A 26,291-nucleotide genomic window follows, 5' to 3' on the forward strand; every position below is an offset into this window, starting at 1 on the left:
CGGATTGTTCAAATCAGCTAAGAATTATGAGTCTGAATAATCAGTGTTTTAAAAACAAGTACCTCGAACTTGAGGTAGCAGCAAATAGTGACCATATTGATTGTTTATGTGTTATGGAACATTGGTGCAGGGACAGTGAACTTAACAGCATAAACTTAAGCCAATATAAACTTGCCAGTCAGTACTGTAGGCAAAATGCCTAAATTTATCTAAATCCCAAGCTTAAATTTAAGTAAAGATATGAGGCTAAACCATTAATCATAGAAAAGGATTTTGAGGCAGTAGCCATTCAGTTATATAGTTTAAAGAAGAAAATAATTGTTGCAGCAATTTACTGGTCACCATCTGGAGACACTGAAGTCTTTCTTAAGAATTTGGAAGAAATGCTCAACATTTTCTCAAATGAGAACTCTACCATAATTCTTTGTGGTGACTTTAATATTAACCTATTGGTCCGGAGTTCAGTAAAAAACAAGTTTTTAGACATACTAAAAAGCTTCAACATGTTCCCCCACATCTCAGCTTCCACTGGAACAACAGATTCCAGTGAAAGCCTAATAGATAACATTTTCTCAAATGTGGTCACACATGAAGTTGCAGTTACAAATCTGAATATAGGATTATCAGATCATAATGCACTAACCTTTAATCTCACTGCAACTCCCAAGGAGGAGGAAAATAAAAAGGAGTACAAACGATTTTTCTCTACTGAAAATTGTAATCAGTTCAAAAATAATTTCAAAAATGCAGTTTGGTCAGAGGTCTTGGCACAAACAAACACAAATGATGCTTAAAATATATTTGCTTCCACTTTTATGATGTACTTTGAAATGTGTTTCCCAAAAAAGCTTTTGAGTTATAGATCATCTGGATCCAAAGGGACCTGGATTACACCCGGAATTAAAAAGTCAAGTGAAACCATGAAATTACTAAGTTTAAAGTTAAAAACATGTCATGATCAGCAGTTCGTTGAGTATGTGAGGACATACAAAATGACTTACCACAAAGTGATAGCAAAAGCAAAATTATTAAGTAATGGTAGATTAATAAGGCAGGCTAGTCAAAAGTCCAGAATGATGTGGAAAATGGTGGAAAAAGAAACTGGGGGTCAAACTAAAGAACAGGAAATCAGTCTTAAAAATAATGAAAACATTCCCATAGAAAACAATGCCATGGCAAACTATGTAAACAACTATTTTGTAAATATTCCCCTTACTTTAAGTAGTAAATTTAAGCAACAACCTACAGTGACAACTCCAAAGGTAAATACCAGCATGATGGCAATCCCAACAGATGAGCATGAAGTTCTAAAAGTCATTAAATGCTTGAAATCCAAAATGTCCTCTGGGTTGGATGATGTACCTGTATCAATAATTAAGAAAATTGCTCCATGTGTTGTCAAACCTATAGTGCACATAACAAACTTGTCCTTTAGTGAAGGGACATTTCCGGATAAACTTAAAATCTCTAAAGTGATACCTCTATACAAAAATGGTGACAGACATAAAATAGAAAATTACCGACCTATATCTCTCCTCCCACCCTTCTCCAAAATACTTGAGGAATTAATGAAAATCAGGGTTACAAAATATCTAGAAAAACATAAACTAATAAATAACAACAGTCAACATGGCTTTCGAGCAGTGCACAGTACAGAAACAGCCATATTGGACTACACAACAGAAATAGTAAGAAATTTGGAGTCAAATAAACATGTTGTTGGAATTAATCTAGATTTATCCAAAGCCTTCGATACTGTGAACCATGACATATTACTAGAGAAACTTAAAGCAATAGGCATCAGGGGTACTGTTAAAAAATGGTTTGAATCTTATCTGAAAAACAGGTCACAAGTTGTTGAGCTGAGGTCATCCGACAATCTTCACAATTTTAAACTCATGTCTGAACCAAAACAAATTGAAATAGGTGTTCCACAGGGCAGCATTCTGGCCCATTGTTATTTCTAATTTATATCAATTATATACAGGCTCCAAACAGCTCAGCCAAAATTCTACTATTTGCAGATGACACGAGTATCATAGTTAGTGATATAAAAGAATCATTGTGTACTACAGCAGAAAAAATGCTCTCATACATACAGTCATTGTTTTATTCAAATAATCTGGCATTAAATACAAAGAAAACAAACATTATACAGTATGCAAGCAAGTGTCAAGGGGAAAATATGTGCCTTATGCTGGATAGCAAACAAATAGAAAAAGTGTGCACCACAAAGTTTCTGGGAATGCGAATTGACCAAGATTTAAACTGGAATGAGCACAGTGTATATCTTACTCAGAAACTTAGCTCAGCATGTTTTGCCTTAATAATAATATCCAAGGTATGTAGCAAAGAATGTATTAGAGCAGTGTACTTTACTTATTTCCAATCAGTTGCAAGCTATGGCATAATTTTTTGGGGAAAAACCAGGTCAAGACTAAATGACATTATTATTATGCAAAAAAGAGCTATTCACATCATGACACACAGCCCACCACAAACTCACTGTAGACCCTATTCAGACAACTGAAGATACTTACAATACTATCAATATATATTTTTAAATTCCTGGAAATGATCAGTAAAAATAACTGTGATCTCCAAACCAACTCAAGCTACCATGATCACAATACAAGGCATTGTAAAGACTTCCATGTTCCCTATGTAGCAAAAACTAGAAGTCAGAAACATGTTAGCCACTTAGGAATAAAGCTTTTAAATGCACTTCCATCTCAAATTAAAGAGTTGAAAGCCAAAAATAATTACAAGCACGAAGTAAAAAAATGCACGGGGTTCGAGTCTCGGCATCCATCTCTGTCTGCTCTGTCCACGGCCCTTGGTGGAATGGCACGTTGTTCTCTGATTTTCCTGATTGCAGGCTCCCAGTCTGTGCTGAGATGGTAGTCACTGTTGTGGTTGATTAGGTTGTCGTGTAACCGTATTTCTATGGAATCTTTGATTACTGAGTCCAAAAATCCATTTGTACTGCATATTTTCTTTGTGTCCTTGAAATCAAAGGTGTGCTTCTCATCAATACTATGTTCCACCACAGCAGATTTGTTGGTCTGACCCAAACGTACATGCCTAATGTGTTCACTGCAGCACTGTGAGATGAAATGCTGCGTCTGTACTATATATTGCATCCCACATTCGCATCCGATCTTGTACACACCTGGTGCCATCAGACCTAGTGGATCCTTGGTTGAACCGAGAAGGTCGTTGATTTTTCCTGCTGCATGGAAAACTGTCTTCACTTTATGTTTCTTGAGAATTCTCACGATCTTGGACGTTGGAGGACCCGCGTATGGCAAAAACACACAGCCCATTGCTTCGTCTTCATCCGGTCGCTCTTCTCTCTTCTTGTGGTCGGTCTTCAGAGCTCTCCTTATTTGTGTCTCACTGTATCCATTTTTCTTGAAGGTGTCCTTTAGGTGTTGCAATTCTCTTGGCAAACTTTCCTTATCGCAGATGGACCTGGCCCTGTGCACTAAGGTGTTGAGTACAGCATTGCGTTGCACAGGGTGGTGGCATCTATTGGCATTAAGATAGAGGTCCGTGTATGTTTTCTTTCTATACACTGCGTGTCCCAGCATGCCATCCATGTTTCTTGTGATCAGGATATCCAGAAAGTGTAAGCTTCTGTTCTCTTCTACCCCCATGGTAAATTTGATATTTCCATGTATGCTGTTGAGGTGTTGATGGAACTCTAGCAGTTTGTCCCTGCCACGTGGCCAAACTACAAAGGTATCGTCAACATACCTGTAGAAGGCTTTTGGCTTGTTTTTGGCAGCGTCCAGTGCTAGCTTTTCGAAGTACTCCGTGTATAGGTCGGCTATGCCTGGTGCTAGGGGGCAGCCCATAGTTACACCATCTATCTGTTTGTAGAACTTCCCACCACACTTGAAATAGGTGGTGGTTAGAACATGGCAAAATAGCTTGATGATATCCTCCTCAGAGTGTTCTTCGAGTAAAGCTAGGGAGTCTTTTATTAGTACTCATGTGAATAAGGATGTCACATCGAAGCTGACTAGTAGGTCTTCATTTTCCAGTCGCATTCCCTGTAGTACTTTCACAAACTCAGCCGAGTCTTTCACATGATGTGGACCGTAACCCACCAAGGGTTTTAGCATCTGTGATAAATGCTTAGCAATACCATATGTCGGTGAGTTAATAGTGTTCAGAATAGGTCGTAATGGGACACCTTCTTTATGGACCTTTGGGAGCCCATAGAGACATGGTGGTGCTGGTGCCCTCGGGTACAGCTTCCTGATGATATCCTCCTCTAGTCGCGAGTTGTTGAGCATCTCAACGGTCTTGCAGGTCACTGTTGTGGCGGGGTCCTTCCTTAGTCTTTTATAGGCAGGATCTTGCAGGAGGGTGTCGATTTTCTGCCAATAGTCTTCTGATTTAAGCAGCACTGTGGCATTGCCTTTGTCCGCTGCCAAGACCACTGTGTCCTGGTCCTCCCTGAGTTCCTGGAGTGCCTTTCATTCTGCTGTCAAAATGTTATTCTTCGACATCTCATAGGCTAAAACTGGTGGAGAGGACACCTTATTATATGGGTATGAGGCTGGGAAATAAATTCTGTGAAAAATTTAAAAATCATGAACCAGAAGAATTTGGACATCATTTAAAAAATACCTAGCAAGGAAATATTATTACAGTATAGAACAATTTATGACTGACTGTCAGAAATAATTGTGCCTGATGTTACATTTTATTCAGTCGTGCAAAAAAAGTACTTGAAGTACATATTTATTCTTAATTTTCCTGTATTTTCAACATGATTATTTTAAATCATTTTGTGGTACTTAAAATTACAAAATACCTATAATTATTCTGTATACTTACAATTAGAAGTACCTTTAAACTGACGAGTCATCTATGCCCCAATGTTTGTCATATTATATTACATTATCCATAAATATAATATTCTACTCATTTCTTTTCATGTCTAGAGATCACTGTTTATCCATGGTTCTCTTATGCCAGTCTTTATGTTATGGTATTTTCCAAATTGCTAAATACAAAAATTATAGGATAGTTTAAGAATTCAGTAATAGACTACAGCATAGTTTAAGATTTGAAGGGAATTTGGTGCAGGAAAACTATTTTGGAAGAAACACTGAAAACAGCTCAGGATCCGACGGTCATCACTCCGCCTGTTAACACCAAATGTTAACATCCATGGGGGACATATGTGACCCCACCTGGATCCCATGGATCTGATATTAACTCCACTTGAGCAAGTGCAGACCAGTACTTTTCATTAAATTTTGTGTGAAAGTTTCGTCACAGCAAAACAATCACCACTTTCTACTCTATCCTGGATAAATTTGAATCCTTTCCACGTGTTGCCTATAACCTTGCTGGTATTATTAAGTTTGGAAGAAGCAATAGTTGAAATGTTTCCGGAGGTTACTCTCATGGCAACTCCTCAATCTATCATTTCTTCAAATGGTTTCTCCAAGCTACATACACTTGTAATATCAAAGCTGGTTAGATTCTCTTTGAAATTCCATCCTACATTATTTACTCATGTACTGACAGCTCTTGTACTGACACCTGTAGTCTGTGTTTGGACTATTGGTATTAACTTGTCCTGCTTTTCAACATTTTCTTTTAAGGTATGCTATCTCTGCTTTACAGCATCAAATGTAACATTACATATATTTTGAAATGATCCTACTTTTTGACTCAGTTCAGTTTCTAGACTATTACATTTATCTTCAATATCAAATTCTATCTTTTTTGTCTAATTCTGGAATTGAGCATTCTGTCTCTGATTAAAGTCAGTGAACAGTTGATTTACATAACTGCTTAAAGAACTAGTTAATTCACCTTTCAGACCTATTTTAAGATTTTCTACTTTCAAAGATGCACCCTGGTCATTTATTTTATCATAATTAAGTATTTACCGAGTCTGTTTCTCTACTTAAATTAGCCAGCTGTGCATTGAGTTTTTCACTTCAAGTCGCACTTATTTCATTTCTCAAAGAAGCACCTTGGTCATTTACTTTATGTTTTAATTGTAAACTCTGAGCTTCTAGTTTGGCATCCAAAATTGCACTTAATTCCTTTCTTAAATCCTCTGAATCTGCTCTTTGGCCTTTGATTAAATTTACTACATCAGACCAGTCTGGCACCTCCTTACTCACTTTCATTGCCACGGCTGGTTCTGAAGTTTCCCCAATTCTCTGTGTATTATCCATATTTCTCTTAGTTTTTGATCTATTTATCAATTAATGAATTAACTCTAAATATTATAACTACACTAATACAGTCTAGTGACAATTTTCTTTGACTTTATACTCGAACAATTATTGTTTTTCGCTCACCCGGCATGGAGTTTTAGGTTGCGTCAGTGAGCAGGTGTGGAATTAGCACCGGTGAACAGTAACTGGTGCTGGTGGCATCAGTTGCTGGTTTCCACATTGGCATTGGTGTGCGGATGTAGAATCAGCATCAGTTAGCAGCAACTGGTGCCGGTGGTGTCGGATATTGTCTCCACATCTGTGTCCCCACAATGTGTGTGAGAGCTGTACACGCCACACACTGGATCTTCTTAGTTGAATTATTCTCGACCTATCTATGAGTCTAATACGTCAAGGTCTTCTTTCTGGTCTTTTAACGTTCTTACTTCTGTGCATCTTTCCGTGTGTTGGATTCAAAAAATTTTTTATTTAATTTTTGGACTTTATCCAATTATGAATAACAGTTCTCTTGTCTTGTTATACCTGGTTGCTATGGCAACACATAATATCTTCTGCTTTGATTTTGTCTCAAAATTCCCATTTTTTTTTTTAGTCCTGTTCACTGTTAGCTACGTTCTAATGATGTGTGACAATAAGAAGCGGTGTGAAGTTGGATTGCAAAATTCACACCTCTCTCACATCGGTTGTCTTACTTGGTATGTACAGTCAATCTTCTTCTCTTGATTTCCAGCTACATCAATCTCCAAAAACTTCTTCTCTGAAGAATACTGCTGGTTAACAGGAATTTATGACACACTCTCTCTAATTTTGAAATAATTTAGTACTCAAAGAATACTTTTAGTTCAGTCTTGGTATATTTCAACTTCCGTAAATTACATATTCACCATTTCTCACATCAATATTCAAATGTTTATAAGTCAACCGATTTGTCTTGTGTTAGACTTGATAAAATACATCTGCAATAAAGTTGGTTTAACAACCACATAATTTATGAACCTGTCTTGCCTCTAGCGAGTCCAATACGTGAAGTACTTAATAATCTATAATCAATTGTTCATTTTTCCTTAACAATAATCACAGTCACTAAAACAGCAAAGAATACTACATAAGTACTTCTTGTTCTTCCAATACGGCTTCTGTGGCACTAGTGGCGAACACTTGTGTCGGCATCGTTCGACCGCCATGCTTATAGTCTTCTCATATCAAACTTCCAACCTGCACACAGAAACAGGTGGTTCAGTAAATACACTTCCACTCTCCCACTTATATTTAAAATATTTTGTGTTCAAGACGGCAGAAGGACGAGTGGTTCTAGAAGTTACGTGGAAATTCTCGAAGCACTACTGTGTGTGACATCACCAGGGCACACACAAGCTTGCAGTCCAGATGGTATTGATTGGTTGTGGGATGGAAAAAGGGGGCAGGAGTGGGATGGTCAGGTGCTCAGTGCTATTGCACTGACAAAAATCTTGAAATGAGATGCTGTGAATGGATTTAGTTGCCATAGTAGTTGTAGCCATCCATATGGCATATGTGCAGTATCAACATCATCTTTATCAACTGCACCTACTGTGCTGCACACCACTTGCAGCTGACCAAGAGATGGTACATTTAAACCTCCCACCAGCATGCTCCTGTGTGAGTTCATTCTTCCATTGCTCCCCATCTCTGACACCATGTACACATACCATCAAAGGATGCTAAATTCATGTGGCCTCACTGTTGTGTCTCCAATTGACAGGCATTATTTTTGAAGCAGCTGCAATTCAGTGCTTCATCCGAGAGATTCACTGAACTTTCAGACTCATACTACTCTTAGTATGGGAGATTTCCATGAGGACAGTATTTGACATAGCACAATGTTATTAAAATTTACAATGTGTCAGTGTCTTATCAGAGTGTATCAGCTTTCAAGGTTATTTGGTACTATTGAGAACATTATTTGCACTGTCTGCAACTCTACACCATATAAGAATCTAAACATATACAAAGTTAAGTATATATCTCATTTATTAAGTGTGCATATTGTACATAAACTTCTTAAGATGTTACTTTTTTATTGATGTATGACTGTGTTTATCGGCCACCTCAGCTATTGAGTCATTAGACATCCATTGGTGACAAGTTTGTTTTTTTTCTCCATTGGCAACAAGTTTTGTTTCTTCTATCCATTTATAATGAGTCTGGATTTACTTTATCAGTGATCGACTGTCAGTAAAAGTTCATAATTTTTGTGTGAACTCTTATCTGTTTCAAGTGTCTTTAATTTGTGTATGCAATGGGAAATTCTGGGGAGCAGTCACTAACTGCATTTTTTCAGTTTTAGAACCAATAAATTACTTCCTTGTTCACTGCTGAAACCCAGCAAACAATCCAAATGCTACACTATGAAGACATTGTTAGCAAAAGTTGAATGACTGTTTTAACACTCAGATTCAAGTAGCTGCTACTTATTTAAAATTTTGTTATATGTGTCATCATAGTGCTTCATGGTGCCATTATTCAAAACCCTGTTGATTACATATACAGGCTGAAATTCTCTAGCATTGCAACTCTGGTCTCATGGTTGTACTTAAAGTAATCAAAGCCCAATAATTGTAAGACTGTGATGAAACTGATTTTGATATGCGTATTAGTGGAACACTGACCATGGGTAGTTCACAGTAGCCCCAGTTTCGTCAGCCATTTCCTCAGCTATTCCCAACCATCTGGAGCATTGTGTGAAATGTTATGTAACACATGACTGCAAAAGCTGCTTTATCTGCTGTGTGGACTGCTGACACTGCCTTAAATCAGAACATACACTCAAGTTTGCATGCAAAAGAAATGTAAAGTAAATTCCTTTCCACTCAAACCTCAACTTGAGGAATTTGGAAATACATGTGATCTCTTACTGTGAATCTGTACACACTTCTCTTGGTGATCTGCATACAAATTGTGGATGAAAGTGGCGGTATTGCACATTGAAATGCACAGTGCCAAACTTGTTTTTTTCTGACCAGCTCTCCTCCCTGCATGCCATTGAACAAATTGTCCATATTTTCTCACAACTGATGAATACTGGCATGGGAAAGTTATGTATGAATAGTATGCACATTTTCATGGATATCTAAACCAAATAAATCAAAAGCACCTGTACCAAAAATATTAGGACTACAGAGTGACTGAACTACTGTGAAAGGCACTCACGTAGTCATATTTCTACATTTTGCTTACAAAGTGCACTTTCCAAGAACAAAGATGTTTTCCCTACTGTAGGCCAGGTGGTTCAGACTTGATTTCTGTAGTTAAAGGTGTCCCAAGTGTTCATACGTATTTTGATTAATCACTGTGACTGAAGCAATAACAGAAATTGTACCGATCAGTTACAAACCTGTAGACAGATGAACAGTTTGCAATTGGTCCTCTGCATGTGACTTATCTGGTCTGGCTTGTGTAAGACTGTTGTTGTCTGAATTGTGGTCGATGAAACATTTAGCTATGCATCCCCATCTCTCTTGTGGCTTCATCCATAGTTCTGTCCATATCAAGCTCACAAACCATCAACAGTATCTGCATTCTGACATTGACACCTTCCACAGTGAATCTACAGTGAATCTACAGTGAAATTAATTCCCTGTCTGGTTTGCTAAGCATCTCACAAGGGCCTTCACAGATGGGCACTATTCTTCCTCCCCCCCCCCCCCCCCTTCCAAAAAAACTAATTCTGAAAACAGATTTCCCAATCTATATGCTTATGCATCCCTAATCCTCCCACCATCCCCAAGAACCAGCTACAAATGAGCACCACCTCCCTCCCCCCCCCCCCCCAATCACCCAATATCTTCCCCAGTTGGAGTACCTAATCTGTCTCCTTCACCAGAGCTTCGTCTGTCTATCATCTTGCCTGAAAATTAGGAACATAATACCAGCAACCTTTTGTACCCCTCACAAAGTGGTATTCCACCACCCACTCAACCTACTGTGAGAAGAATCTGAAAGCATATTGAAAGACCTAAGTGAGAACAAGGCTACTGGAATGGATGGCATTCCCTCAGAATTTTTGTGATCCTTGTGAGAGCCAACTGCAACAAATTATTCCACCTGATGTGCAAGACATGTAACACAGACACTGGAAAGCTCTGGGTGGAATAATAACAATATGGAAAGAATAGATTGTTGCTTGCCATATAGAGGAGGCAATGAATCACAGTGAAAAAGACTGCAAGTAATTAAGGTTTTGGACAAAGTACTTCTTCCAAAATAGAAAACACACACACACACACAGACACACACACACACACACACACACACACACACACACACACACACAGAGTCGAGCACATCTCACAAACACATGATTACTGCCTCCAGATGCTGGAGACTGACTGCAACTGTGTCTGAGGTAAGCAGCAAATCTGCTTGGGTGGGTGGTGGGGGTAAGGAGGAGACATTATGCGAGAGAGGGATGGATAGCATGATAGGGTTCATGAAAGATGCAGCACTGCCCAGTGTATAAGTACATGGTGAAAGACCCCCCAGGGTATCATAAAATTAAGATTTATTAAAAAACAAACAAAAAAAAATGAAACACTGATCAATTATAAACATTGGTGAAGATGTTAATTATGAAAACATGGTAAGGCGCATACAAATAGGAAAGAAAAAAAAATTCAATTTGTTTGTTTACCATTTCATTTTTACATGCTCTCTTGTATGTAGAAGTTCTGTTAGGTAGTGCCTTGTGGAGGATGATGGGCTACGAGTATTTTTTATAACACATGTTTGAAATAGGAAAGAAATTTGATACCAGTATTAAGTATTGCTCATTCAAGTGAAGTGAAACCAAGCAAGGAGGATTTTCTTAATTACGACAAGCACCAGTGCACTTGGAGTCCACTGCCTGAAACTACAATTGAAGAAATAAGAAACCATGTCCAATAGCCTAAAAATTCATATAAGCACAGAACATTTCTAATAACACAATTCTGTTATATCAATTTAAAAAGTGTTTTATATGCATATTTAATAATATTTAGTAATATTTATTTATTTATTCATTTTTTATTACAACACCCCTGTGAGAGCATGCAGGGATGTGGTTGAGACTTCGTGCAGGAATGCTCCTTTGTGGTTGGACAGTGAGTATGTGGGAGGCAATAGGTTGAATGGAAGGGATTTCCAGGTAAAGAATCAACGGTACATGTTGCCTGTCGAAATGGAGGTATTGTGGGTGGCTGGTAGGTTGAGGTGGGTGGAGTTACTGATGTGAAGTGAATGGGGCAGACGCTGTTGAGATTCTCGGGGAAGTGCCCACAACCTCAGGCCATATTACAAAAATGAAATCAGTGAATCTGAACTGCGTGAGGTTTGTGATTCTGTGTGGTTATGAAAGATTCCTATAGATGGCCCATGAATAGATTGGCATAGTATGGTGGCATGTGCATTCCCAATGCTGTACCATGGATCTGTTTGAAGGTGATGCTCTCAAAGGAGAAATAATTGCAGGTAAATACACTCCTGGAAATTGAAATAAGAACACCGTGAATTCATTTTCCCAGGAAGGGGAAACTTTATTGACACATTCCTGGGGTCAGATACATCACATGATCACACTGACAGAACCACAGGCACATAGACACAGGCAACAGAGCATGCACAATGTCGGCACTAGTACAGTGTATATCCACCTTTCGCAGCAATGCAGGCTGCTATTCTCCCATGGAGACGATCGTAGAGATGCTGGATGTAGTCCTGTGGAACGGCTTGCCATGCCATTTCCACCTGGCGCCTCAGTTGGACCAGCATTCGTGCTGGACGTGCAGACTGCGTGAGACAACGCTTCATCCAGTCCCAAACATGCTCAATGGGGGACAGATCCGGAGATCTTGCTGGCCAGGGTAGTTGACTTACACCTTCTAGAGCACGTTGGGTGGCACGGGATACATGCGGACGTGCATTGTCCTGTTGGAACAGCAAGTTCCCTTGCCGGTCTAGGAATGGTAGAACGATGGGTTCGATGACAGTTTGGATGTACCGTGCACTATTCAGTGTCCCCTCGACGATCACCAGTGGTGTACGGCCAGTGTAGGAGATCGCTCCCCACACCATGATGCCGGGTGTTGGCCCTGTGTGCCTCGGTCGTATGCAGTCCTGATTTTGGCGCTCACCTGCACAGCGCCAAACACGCATACGACCATCATTGGCACCAAGGCAGAAGCGACTCTCATCGCTGAAGACGACACGTCTCCATTCGTCCCTCCATTCACGCCTGTCGTGACACCACTGGAGGCGGGCTGCACGATGTTGGGGCGTGAGCGGAAGACGGCCTAACGGTGTGCGGGACCGTAGCCCAGCTTCATGGAGACGGTTGCGAATGGTCCTCGCCGATACCCCAGGAGCAACAGTGTCCCTAATTTGCTGGGAAGTGGCGGTGCGGTCCCCTACGGCACTGCGTAGGATCCTACGGTCTTGGCGTGCATCCGTGCGTCGCTGCAGTCTGGTCCCAGGTCGACAGGCATGTGCACCTTCCGCCGACCACTGGCGACAACATCGATGTACTGTGGAGACCTCACGCCCCACGTGTTGAGCAATTCGGCGGTACGTCCACCCGGCCTCCCGCATGCCCACTATATGCCCTCGCTCAAAGTCCGTCAACTGCACATACGGTTCACGTCCACGCTGTCGTGGCATGCTACCAGTGTTAAAGACTGCGATGGAGCTCCGTATGCCACGGCAAACTGGCTGACACTGACGGCGGCGGTGCACAAATGCTGCGCAGCTAGCGCCATTCGACGGCCAACACCGCGGTTCCTGGTGTGTCCGCTGTGCCGTGCGTGTGATCATTGCTTGTACAGCCCTCTCGCAGTGTCTGGAGCAAGTATGGTGGGTCTGACACACCGGTGTCAATGTGTTCTTTTTTCCATTTCCAGGAGTGTATATAGTTGGTTGTGATGACTGGGAAGAAAGTTATAGATTTGGAATCAGTCAAATGCTGAGAAAGGAAGTATTCATCAACAGCAAGGCCATGGGCATTCTTGGTGTTAAGTGTAGAGGAAGGTGACATTAACTGTAAAGAGAGGGCATTTTGTGGTAAAGGTACAGGAATGAGGAGTCAGTGGAGGAAATGGTTGGTGTCTTTTATATAGGAGGATGGGTTACTGGTAATAGGATGAAGTTGTTGGCTTACAACAGTACAGACTCTGTCTCTGGTGGCACATAACCGTCTACAATGAGGCAGCTTGGGTATTTGGGTTTATGGACTTTAGGAAGCATGTAAAAATTAGGAATATGAGGAGTGGTGGGCTTGAGAATGGAGATAGACTCACAGGAGATGTTCAGGGATGGGCCAAGAAATCTGAAGAGAGAATGGAGATCCAGCTGGATTTTTGGAATGGTGTCACCTTGGCAGGATTTGTAGGTAGATGTATCTGACAGATGGTTGAGTCCCTCCACCAGGTCATTCCTACAGCTCAGAAGCACAGGTGTGTAGCCTTTGTTGGCAGTAGAATTGTTAGATCAGGACTGTAAGATCAGGATCAGTTCTTAGGTGGTGGATTGTGGTTTTTCCTGTGGATGTAAGGTGGTTTTACATGTTGAGTGATTTGGAGATTAATGGTACAGCAAAGTTTGAGTTTAGGAAATCCCGGAAAGTTAACGGAGTGCGATTTGGGGCAACGGGTGTGAATCTTGGTTTGATGGAAGTGTGAAGTGAGTCAGGTTGTGTTCAATATTGGTTATGGATTGGCTCTAATTGGTAGGACTGGTGGCAAAAAAGGTTTGGACTGTAGGGAGTAGGAGAAGGAGAGAAGGTATTTAACAAAGCCAGTATAACTAACTTTGGGAGTAGGGCAAAAGGTAAAGTGTTAGGGAAGAGCTGATACTTCTGTGGGATTGAATTTTCTAAAGGACACGTTCAAGGCTGTGTTTCAGATCTGTTTCAATATGGGATGGTGGCAGGAGGGAGTTTCTGAGTGTGTGGTAAATGTAGTGAAGGTCTGTGAGGCATGGCTTGGCAGCTATGTCGGGATGTGAAGAACGTAATTGCAAGACCTCATTCACTTTGTGTTCCTTGTGAGAGTGTCAACAAGCATGACACAAAACGACAGTGTTTCATCACATTAGCATGTCAGGTGGAAAGCAAGACATCAGCACTTTGCATGAACTGGGTAGTTAGCATCAGCAGAAGCTTAGTAAAGCAATATGGGTGGGAAGTATCGCATCACCTTGTTATGTGAAGGAAGAAGCCACATCACTAATGCAAGGAGGCATACTGAATATTGTTAAGGACCAGTCTGTTGGTATAACAAATGTATTAAGCAAACAGGGCACAATATAAATTGCTGATATATTCATATTAGCAAAGTCTATGTGGTCATTACAATTGATGTGCACACTCAATTCCCTGATATGGTATTAATGCTGGGCATAAGTCTGTTGTAGATTTCCTGCTTGTACTCAACACCTCCAACAGCCACCAGAGAGATGTCTTCCTCTCTGTAAGCAACAGTCACAAGTTTGACGCTGCCGACAGCTTCCAATGCAGATGGGAAGGCCTGTGAGTCTTCCATGTTGACTTGGACCAGAACAACATTGTTCTGACACTTCAGCAGAGCCACGGGGCCTACCTGCATGGCAGGCCAGGATTGCCGCACTTCTCGTCCACATGACAACTGTCATTGGGGTTCAGAGATATGAGTCACAGCTATGTGAGGGGATCGAGGACCTCCTAGGCTAGTGTGTGCTACATACAAACGTGCCATCTTCTTTGAGTACAGAGGGTGGAGATGCAGCATCCACTTCCTGAGTAGCTGCTGGGCACTCACAGTGCACCTGGACAAGCAGCGGCACAAGACCACCGTAGCATCCCTAAAGGAGAGATGTATTTGCAGAAATAAATGGTTAAAATTCACTCTTCTTTTACTGCGCCCACCAACGTACACAGGTTACAACCACCTCCTCTTCCCTGAGGAACCAGCAAGTGGTGAACTGGGAGAGTGCCTCCTGACATACCATCCATCTGCCACGTCTCCCAATAGTCACCACCTGCAAAAGTGGTGTCCCGAAATGTTTCTTCTGTCACCTACTGCACTGGTATTGAGAGCCTGTATGAGTGTATCATACCAGAGCCAAGCAGCAGTAGTAGCAGTTGTGGGGTGAGTTGCTGAATAACTTTCTTGCTCACACAAATATTTGTTTTGGTTGTGATCATGTCCAGATAGGACACAGTCATTTGAAAGTAACTTTGGTGAAGCATAGTGAACCAGCTAACATGTCTGAGTTTAAGGGGAACTGTAGGGAAGTGTACTTAGTACCAGGAGCATGTAACATGTGTAACCTGTCTGGCCATAGTGTGCCGTGTGATAGATATGTTCCTATGCGATTGCAGCTTTTCTTGGCATATTCAACTGATGAATTCTTCATGCATCATCAGCCGAGTGGTGGCATCATCTTGTCACACTGTTTCAATGAGTTTCATACCCATCATCTTCTGGCAAAGTGTCAGGATGCTGTTTCCTTATCCTGACACCTTAGCAAGGAAGCTAGTCTGCTAAACAGTTTTCCGTTCTTGATTTGTAGATTCTGCAGCATCTTGTAGCTGCACTGGACATCCTCCCCATAGAGGTGTGATATATGCGAATGCAGTCTTTCTCGGTGTATTCCACTGATGAATTCTTTATGGGTTATCAGCCGAGAGGTGGCTTCATCTTCTCGCAACGTTTCAATGAGTTTAGTACCCATCATCTTCTGGCAAAGTTTCGGGATGAGTTTCATACCCATCACCTGAACATCCTCCCCATAGAGGTGTGATATATGCAAATGCAGTCTTTCTCGGGGTATTACACTGATGAATTCTTCTTGGGTTATCAGCCGAGTGGTAGCTTCGTCTTGTCGCAACGTTTCAATGAGTTTTATACCCATCATCTTCTGGCAAAGTTTTGGGATGAGTTTCATACCCATCACTTTTTTTTGAAGTGTCGGGATGGATCCCGTCACTTTGCCAGGAGATGATGGGTACCAAACTCATTGAAACGTTGTGACAAGATGACTCCACCACTCAGCTGATAACCGGAGAAGAATTTATCAGTGGAATACGCTGAGAAAGACTGCAATCGCATATATCACACCTCTATGGGGAGGATGTCCAGCCCAGCTACAAGATGCTGTAGAATCTACAAATCAAGAAGGGAAAGCTGCTCAGCAGACTAGCCTTCTTGCTAAGGTGTTGGCATAAGGCACAGCATCCCGACACTTCGCCAGAAGATGAAGTGTACAAAACTCATTGAAATGTTGCAACAAGATGACGCCACCACTAGGCTGATAACCCAAGAAGAGTTCATCAGATATGTTCCTGTCATGTGTTCAGCATGTGGGAATTATGGTGATTCAAAAGAGGACTAATAAGTCTCATTGGTTGGCAATGAGACAGAGTAATAAGTATTTTTATGTGTTTTGTGTAGCAGGTAGAGCCTATTTTGAGAACGAAATAGCACAAATATGGCACAAATGCAAGCATCTCCTACCACAGATACAATTTCAGCTCTAATGGGGCAGGTCAAGTTATTGCAGGAGCAGAATGAGCAGATGGCTCAATAATTGTGTAATTTAACAATGGATTTGAAATGTCTAAAGCAGTACTATCAGTTCCATTACCATCCATAGATTCTACAGCCGCTGACTTTATTCCCACTGTTTCTGGCAAAACATCAGAGGAAGACACTATTTTTATACAGGACATGTTATCCACAGCTAGCTTGTGCAACTGGTCTGACCAGACATAATTGCAGATGGCCAAATTGTGCTTGTTGGATGCGGCTAAGATGTATGTTGTGTACTACAAAGTTTTGCCTAAGGTTACTATGTTTACAGAATTGGCAGACGGGGTAAGGCATTGGTACAGAAAACAGAATAGAGCATGGTTCTTATGTGAAAAATTGAGTGATTTGAAGCCGATCTCAAATGAGACAGTGCTCCACCCAGCACAGCCTCCCAACACTGCACCTAGCTGCCCTATCTTGTCCCAGCTATGGCCTGCTCGCACAGGCAGTGCAGCGTCTTTCCAATCCCCACCCTTCTACTCCTCCTCCGCTCACACCAAGCCTTCTCCTTACCCTCACCAGATTGCTGCTCATGTCAAATGCAGTCACAGTCACGCTCCAGCATCCAGAGACAGTTGCTATGTGCGTGTGTGAGCTGTACTTGTATAAACGTGTGTTTATTTTCTATTTTGGAAGAAGGACTTCATCTAAAAGCTTAAATGTTTAGTAATCTTTCCATTGTACCTGTCTGCAACTCAGTGTCTGCTCTGTGTACTTAGCAGCAATCTATACTTTCCACATTGTTGATATATGAGACAGGTGAAGTACCCTCAGACTTCATTAAGAATGTAATAATTCCAGTTCCAAAGAAGGCTGCTGCTGAGAAGGCTGGATACTACTGAATTATCATTTCAATAAGTCATGGTTGTGAAGTAATTTGTACTTTGTAATTTATTTGTGTGAAACATGTAATTACATGCATAGTAATTGGTGGTACAATACAAAAGTATACAATCTAATTTTACTTTATAATAGGAACTTAAGAATGTAGTCCAAATTATTTGACATAATAATACTTTAGATTTTAGTTTCTACAGTAGGCTATAGAAACACTCCTCAATGAACCACGATTTTAGATGTTTCTTGAATGTCTCTCCAGTTATTACCTTCAGTTCATTTGGCAGTGCATTGAAGTACTTTGCTCCATTAGTATATGGACTGTTTGCAGGTTTTTTTTCAGTCTTCTGTGTATCATTGACAAGAAGAAGGGACCGGTGGGTGGGACATGTTCTGAGGCATCGAGGGATCATAAATTTAGCATTGGAGGGCAACCTGGAGGGTAAAAATCGTAGAGGGAGACCAAGAGATGAATACACTAGGCAGATTCAGAAGGATGTAGGTTGCAGTAAGTGCTGGGAGATGAAGAAGCTTGCACAGGGTAGAGTGGCGTGATGAGATGCATCAAACCAGTCTCAGGACTGAAGATCACAACAACAACAACAGTGTATCATATGGTAATTTTGTACTTGTCTAGTTTTGTGATCATGAATTTCTGCATTACAACAGGTATATTTCTTGTCTTCTATAGTTAATATTATTGTTTCAAACATATACATTGAATAGATAGTCAGAATGTTAAATTCTATAAACAATTCTGTACATGATGTTCTAGCATCTTTTTTGCCTAATATTCTCAAGGCTCTTTTCTGGAGTTTAAATACTCGGTCTACATGAGTTTTGAAAGGCCCACACACAAATTATTTACAGGAGAATGGAGAAATTGGTGACAACTGACCTTGGAGAATATCAGCTTTGGATCTGGAGAAATGTAGGAACATGCAAGGCAATACTGATCCTACAATTTATCTTAGAAGATAGGCTGAAGAAAGGCAGACACATGTTTATAGCATTTGTAGATTTAGTGAAAGCCTTTGACAGTGTGGACCAGACTACACTCTTTGAAATTCTGAATGTAGCAGAGATAAAATATGATGACTGAAAGGTTATTTCCAATTTGTACATAAACCAGACCACAGTCGTAATAGTCAAAGGATATGAAAGAAATGTCGTAGTTGAGAGGGGAGTAACCTATCCCCAATTTTGTTCAGTCTGTGCTCTGAGTGAACTGTGAAGGAAACCAAGGAGAAATTTGAAAAGGGAATCAAAGGTTAGAGAAAAGAAATAAAAACTTAGAGGTTTGCCAATGACATAGTGATTCTATCAAAGACAGCAAAGCACTTGCAAGAACAACTGAATGAAATGGACAGTGTCTTGAAAAGTTATTATAAGATGAACATAAAAATAAAACAAGGGTAATGGAATTGCAGTCAAAGATGAACACCAGTATAAATAAAAGAAAGGTAACAGAATGTAGTTAAAGCAAATAAGGTAATGCTGGGTGGATTAGATTTGGAAATGAGACACTAAATGTTGTAGATGTGTTTTTTTTTCTTTGTGGAGCAAACTAACTGATGATGACCAAAGTGATTGAGATGTAAATTACAGACTGGGAAAATGCAGACTACTGATAGCATGAAAATAATTTCTAAGAATGAGGGATTTGTTTACATCTAATATAAATTTAATTGCTAGGAAGTCTTTTCTGAAGGAATTTGTCTGAAATATAATCTTATAGAGATGTGAAATGTGAATGATAAACAGTTCAGACAAGAGGACAGTGTAGAAGTTTTTGTAATGTGGTGCTATCAGGAATGCTGATGATTAGGTAGGCAGATAGAATAACAGCAGAGGTAGGTGTAGACAGGACACAACAAACTTTCAATAGGAAATTGAAAAAGAATGTAGGAAAGCCATCAAAAAGGAAGAAAGTTTTGTTGTTAGGCAGTTCTCATGCCAGAGGTGTAGGCCAACTTCTGCAGGAGGAATTAGGACCAGAATACCAGGTCACAAATTTTTTCAAACCAAGTGCTAGTCTGGATCAGGTGACAGAGGATTTAGGTTCACTCTGTAAAGGATTTACCAGGGAAGACACCGTGGTTATTCTGAGAGGGCCAGGGAACAGCATCGACAGAGATCCTGGGTACAGTATAGAGTGTGACCTGGTAAAGATTGCGTCGGCATCGAGACACACCAATGTTGAATTTGTATCTGTCCTGAGACGCCATGACCGGCCTCATTTGAACTCTTCTGTTGGGAGAGTTAATTCGGAGTTGGAACGGCTGCTTGGGTCAGGTGCGGGGGCCCATATTGGTGTGGTTCCTGTTGATTCTCTCAGTAGGTGGGACTAGACCAGGCATGACCTACATCTCAACAGGAAAGGGAAGGGGAAACTGGCTGGGGTAATAGCAGGAAATTTAAGGGGGGTAGGCACTGCCATGAATGGTAAAATACCAGTGGTTACAGGTGTTGGAGCAGCACCTTTTTTAGGATAGGTAAGACAGAAAGATGTCAAGTTCTACGAGAGGTCAGGATTGAAACAAATCTTCAGTTTAGGAAAGAAATTAAACAGCACAATTCTAGCACATTGGATCACCAATCACAGCTGTCAATTATAAATTTTCACCAATCACCAGAAATTTTATCTCCACCAAGTTGTATCTCAGTCCTAGGTAATTGCATTGATGAATTAAAGTCACCCAACCCAGCTGACATAATCTGCCTCTCTGAACACCATGTGACCACTGGTATAGCAACTAGGCCTAAGCACGATGAGAAACTCAGACAGAAGAGTACTGCAAATGTTAAAATAAGGAAAGGTTCTCATAAAAGTATAATTAAAAATAATGTAAGTATATTTCATCAAAATATTGGGAGTTTAAAGAATAAAATAGATGAGCTTCTGGTTTGTTTAGAAGATTTAGAAGCTGAGGATGAAATAGATATACTATGCCTGTCTGAGCATCACATTGTTACTGATATGGATAAGGTAAATGTAAGTGGATATAAGCTCTCTGCACATGTAATGAGAGAAAATATGGAGAAGGGAGGAGTTGCCATATATGTCAAAAGTTACCATTGTGCAAAAAATATAGAAACAAAAAAGTTTTGTGTAGAGAAACATATAGAAGCATGTGCCTGTGAGCTTAAATTAAATAAAGGCACATTTATAATTGTAACTGTATATAGGTCCCCATCAGGAAATTTTCATTTATTTCTGAAAAATTTGGACTCCTTGTTGTGCCATCTGTCAGACAGGGGGAAGCAAATTATTATTTGTGGGGACTTCAATGTAGATTCTCTGAAAGAGGGTAATAGGAAAAATGACCTTGAAGTATTACTTGGTTCTTTCAATTTGACACCCGTTACTGATTTTCCTACTCGGGTGGTAAAGGATAGCAGCTCACTGATAGATAACTTCTTTATAGACCAAGATAAGTTTAACCAGATAAATGCTCAGCCTGTTGAGAATGGTCTTTCTGATCATGAAGCACAGCTAGTTACAATATATGACATAGCTCCATTCAGCAATACTAAACAGTCCTCCAAAGTAGTATGTTCAGTCAACGATTTAACAATTGCAAATTTCAGGGAAAGCCTACAGCAGTTAGACTGGGATGAGGTGTACCGTGAACCTGATGCCAATTTAAAATATAATTTATTTCATGACATTTTTGTAAATGTATTTGAAAACTGCTTCCCCAAGAAAATAGTTAAATATACTTGTAAGAAACCTTGTAACAAACCATGGCTTACTAAGGGTATAAAAATATCTTGTAACTGGAAAAGGGAAATGTATCTGACAGCAAGAAAGAGTAGTGACCCAGAAACTATCAAACATTATAAAAACTACGGTGTTATATTAAGAAAAGTTATTTAAAAATCCAGAAGTATGTGTATCATGTCTGAAATCAGCAACTCTGATACTAAAATTAAAACAATATAGAATATTATTAAAAGAGAAACAGGTCAACCAAGAGCACAGGAAGACAGTATTACCATCAAATTGAATGAAAACTTTACGAACAAAAAGTCAGAAGTTGAAAATATTTTTAATAATCATTTTCTAAATGTTGTGGAAATAGTAGGATCCAGGTGTTCATTAGAAGATGCTAGGCTGTTAATGGAAGAGGCCATACCTATGCAATTTGATACAATTGAAATCTCACCCACTTCTCCCTCTGAAATTAGGAAAGTAATAAACTTGCTTAAAAGCAAAAACTCACATGGAATTGATGGCATTTCCAGCAAAATACTAAAAGCTTGTTCTCAACAGATAAGTAAGATTCTCAGCCACCTGTGTAATAGCTCTCTGGAACAGGGCATTTTCCCTGATAGACTGAAATATGCTATTGTTATACCTTTGCATAAAAAGGGGGATAGATCTGATGTCAACAATTACTGTCCAATCTCCCTTCTAACAGCTTTATCCAAAATTTTTGAGAAAGTAATGTATTCAAGAGTAGCTTCACATATCTGTAACAATGAAGTACTAACAAAATGTCAGTTTGGTTTCCAGAAAGGTTTTTCAACAGAAAATGCCATATGTGCTTTCACTAATCAAATTTTGAATGATCTGAATAACCGAACACCACCCATTGGGATTTTTTGTGATCTCTCAAAGGCTTTTGACTGTGTAAGACAAGCTCAAGTATTGTGGCATGAGTGGGACAGTGCACAACTGGTTTAATTCGTACCTAACTGGAAGAGTGCAGAAAGTTGAAATAAGTAGTTCTCATAATATGCAAAGATCAGCACATTCCTCAAACTGGAGAACTATCAAGAATGGGGTTCCACAAGGGTCAGTCTTGGGTCCTTTGTTGTTCTTAATATATATTAATGACTTGCCATTCTATATTCATGAAGAGGCAAAGTTAGTTCTCTTTGCTGATGATACAAGTATAGTAATCGCACCTGACAAACAAGAATTAACTGATGAAATTGTCAATACTGTCTTTCAGAAAATTACTAAGTGGTTCCTTTTAAATGGACTCTCACTGAATTTTGATAAGACACAGTACATACAGTTCCGTACAGTGAATGGTATGACGCCATTAATAAATATAGACCTTAATCAGAAGCATATAGCTAAGGTAGAATATTCCAAATTTTTAGGTGTGTCCATTGATGAGAGATTATATTGGAAGAAACACATTGATGATCTGCTGAAACGTTTGAGTTCAGCTACTTATGCAATAAGGGTCATTGCAAATTTTGGTGATAAACATCTTAGTAAATTAGCGTACTACGCCTATTTTCACTCGTTGCTTTCATATGGCATCATATTTTGGGGTAATTCATCACTGAGGAATATAGTATTTATTGCACAAAAGCGTGTAATCTGAATAATAGCTGGAGTCCACCCAAGATCATCCTGCAGACATTTATTTAAGGATCTAGGGATATTCACAGTAGCTTCTCAGTATATATACTCTCTTATGAAATTTGTTATTAACAACCAAATCCAATTCAAAAGTAATAGCAGTGTGCATAACTACAATACTAGGAGAAAGGATGATCTTCACTATTCAAGATTAAATCTAACTTTGGCACAGAAAGGGGTGAATTATACTGGCACTAAAGTCTTTGGTCACTTACCAAATAGTATCAAAAGTCTGACAGATAACCAACAAGTATTTAAGAAGAAATTAAAAGAATTTCTGAATGACAACTCCTTCTACTCCATAGAGGAATTTTTAGATATAAATTAAAAAAAGAAAAACAAAAAAGAAAAAAATATTAAAGAAAATAAAAATAAAAAACACAAAAAATGAAAAAGTTGTTATATTAACTTAAGTATGTTGATAAATTAACTTAATTATGTCATGTATTGGAAAATTTGACTTGTTCCACATCATTATGAAATATCGTATTCATGATCCATGGAACTAGTATTAATCTAATCTAATCTAATCTAATCTAACAGATGAGGAGGCAGTGCATCAAATTGTGGAAAATAGTAAGTTATGTCACAACTTTACCAAAAGAAGGGAGCAGTTGATAGGACACATCCTAAGGCAAAAGGAATTGGTCAGTTTGTTATTGGAAGGAAGTATGTAAGGTAAAAATTGTAGAGGGAGATGGAGACCTGAATACAATAAATAGATTCAAATAGATTTAGGCTGCAGTAGCTATGCAGCTACACACAGATGAAAAGGCTTGTACAGAGGAGACTAGCATGGAGATCTGTATCAAACCAGTCTCCAGACTGTAGATCACAGCTATAACATGTTACCTTATACATTTTGCAACCATCATGGCAGAAAATCCATTGTGGCTGCTTATTTGAAGTATCATATATGTATCCTCTTCAGTGTTTTTAATAACAAATTCAAGGGATGAAATCTTCTGCTTAGTAGAGAAATGTCACATTTATCAATGAAAACACTGCCAGTGGATGTTTCACAGTATTTATTTATATTGTAGACATGTTTTGGTTTACATGATAGATAAATTATGTAGAATATCCACAGTTTCTTTTTCTTTGATAAAAACTCAGGCAGATCTATATCAATTTAAAGACATCTAATTTGTTGTAGGACATAAAGGATGTATATTATGTTGTTCATACCTGTTCACAAAAAAGATGCCAAATACATCAAGTAGTGGTTCTTAAGAAGGGCACTGTGCAAGAACAAGATATGGAAGCAATACTTCAAACAATTAATGAGTCACAGTACTCATCACAACAGAGTAATGGCTGGCTGAATGAACGGCAGGTGTCATTTTCTGATATAATAAATGGTAAGTAAAGATCTTCACATGAGAAATGCAATAACTAAAGAAAACTTGATTGCTTCAGCATGCTCAGTAAACATATAAATACATCATACAAAATTATTTTGCTGAAAATACTTTTATTGTGGTATTTAATTTTTTATCAGCTATACTATGTAATTACAGTACTAATTTACATCCTTAAAACATTGATAACTTCATAGTCCATACATAGAACTAACATAATTCCCCACCCAAAAATAAAATACAAATTACAATTGAAGTTTAACTGTCAACCCACTGTAGAAATAACACCACTTGTCAGAACGATGTCAAATTGCAACGGAATATCATTGGAGAAGGGGAAAAATGTATGGCAGAAGAAAAATAAATAGTTGCTAAATGTAGCAATAGATGGCACTGTAAGCATCATAATTTAATAGTGGTCAACTACAAATAGTGAATAGTGAATAGTGTTTTATTCGTCTCATAACATACAATTTCTAATCATATGATTAGTGTACAGGAGACACGTCAAAAAATGGATAACACAACTTAGGCGTAATTGGTACCAAGTATATCATATAGCTTTGTTTTCAGTGTCTCTAGGTTCATACTCATAGCATTCTTTCCTTTTAGCTTCTTATGAATTTTCAATGCCATATACTGAGGAGACTGCGCATATAGGTTTAAGCGATGAGTGGGAAGCATAAAATTGTCTTTGTTTCTCATGTTATATGAGTGATTGAAACAGTTTTTCTCAAATAACTCTAAATTGCTATGTAGAAAGATGATAATAGCATAGATGTGTAAGGAGGGAACTGTTAATAACTGTTATTTTTCAAATAGTGGGCGACATGATGTCCTTGGATGGGCAGTACACATGTTCCTTATTATTCTTTTCTGTAGCTTATATATTGCTTGAATTTCCCCAAAAAATAATACCATACCTTACAACTGATTGAAAGTAGCTGTGGTATGCAATTTTCCTTGTATTCATGTCTGTTGCACCAGCTAATATTTGCATAGCAAATGCAAAGCTACATAATTTGTTTAACAGGTAGTCAACATGTTCATTCCAATTTAAATTTTTATCTAGGTTTAACCCTAAAAACTTTACAGCATCTACTTCTTCTATATCCTGATTTTTATGAGTTATTTTAATTTATTGCGGCTTTGACTGTTTTGCTCTGAACTGGACCATGTGGGTTTTGGGGATGTTCAATCTTAATCCATTCAGTTGGAACCATGTTTCTAGTTTGTTCATTGTGTATGGCAAATGAATCATACAAAAATGGCTAAGGTGTACATTTGATGTTAAAAAACTGTAGTATTCAGTGTGCATGGGTATACTGGTGCGATACTGTTAGTTACAGAAGCCCATCCACCACAGGAAGGTCATATCACATCGGATGGGAAAAATTGGTTTTTCATTTTCCTGAGGCCAATAACTGCATAAAAAGCATGAATCAAAGTCAAATCAGATTACTGATTTGTGTGTGACTGCTTGTTCAATACACTACCCATCGTTGTCTGCAACAAGTTGAAATCGAGAAACAGCATGTTCCCCAACTGACTGAAGTGTTTCCAGTGTCACATTCAGTATGTGTTGCACAATGCATGCCTCCTTCATTGCAGCTAAGTTTACAGTCAGACCAATGAACACAACATCTTTCAGATAGCTCCACAGCCAGAAGTCACATGGATTAAGATCAGGTGATCTGGACAGCCGGGCTGTAGGGAAATTGCAGCTGATAATTGTAGCATTTCCAAAACGGCACTTTAGCTGCTGCTTAACTGGATTTTCAGTGTGCTGAGGTGCACCATTTTGCATAAAAATGATCCCATCCAGACATCCATGCTGCTGGAGAGCTGGAATGACATGGTTTTGCAAAAGACACTCATAGCATTTACCAGTGACGATACAGGTAACAGGACCAGATGC

At 39.2% G+C, this 26,291-nt stretch overlaps 1 protein-coding gene across 1 annotated transcript in view; it reads left to right on the plus strand.

Moving 5' to 3' along the window:
• Nucleotides 1-24,270: 24,270 nt before the first annotated feature.
• The window catches only part of LOC126088321 (uncharacterized), a 54,034-nt gene continuing 52,013 nt past the window's right edge, over nucleotides 24,271-26,291 (plus strand). Inside the window, exon 1 of the mRNA XM_049906453.1 lies at nucleotides 24,271-24,373. Within this exon, the coding sequence (XP_049762410.1) occupies nucleotides 24,271-24,373 (103 nt within the window). The remainder of the gene's footprint in view (nucleotides 24,374-26,291) is intronic.

The sequence above is a fragment of the Schistocerca cancellata genome, chromosome 6 (assembly GCF_023864275.1).
Source record: "Schistocerca cancellata isolate TAMUIC-IGC-003103 chromosome 6, iqSchCanc2.1, whole genome shotgun sequence".
NCBI classification, from domain to species: domain Eukaryota; kingdom Metazoa; phylum Arthropoda; class Insecta; order Orthoptera; family Acrididae; genus Schistocerca; species Schistocerca cancellata.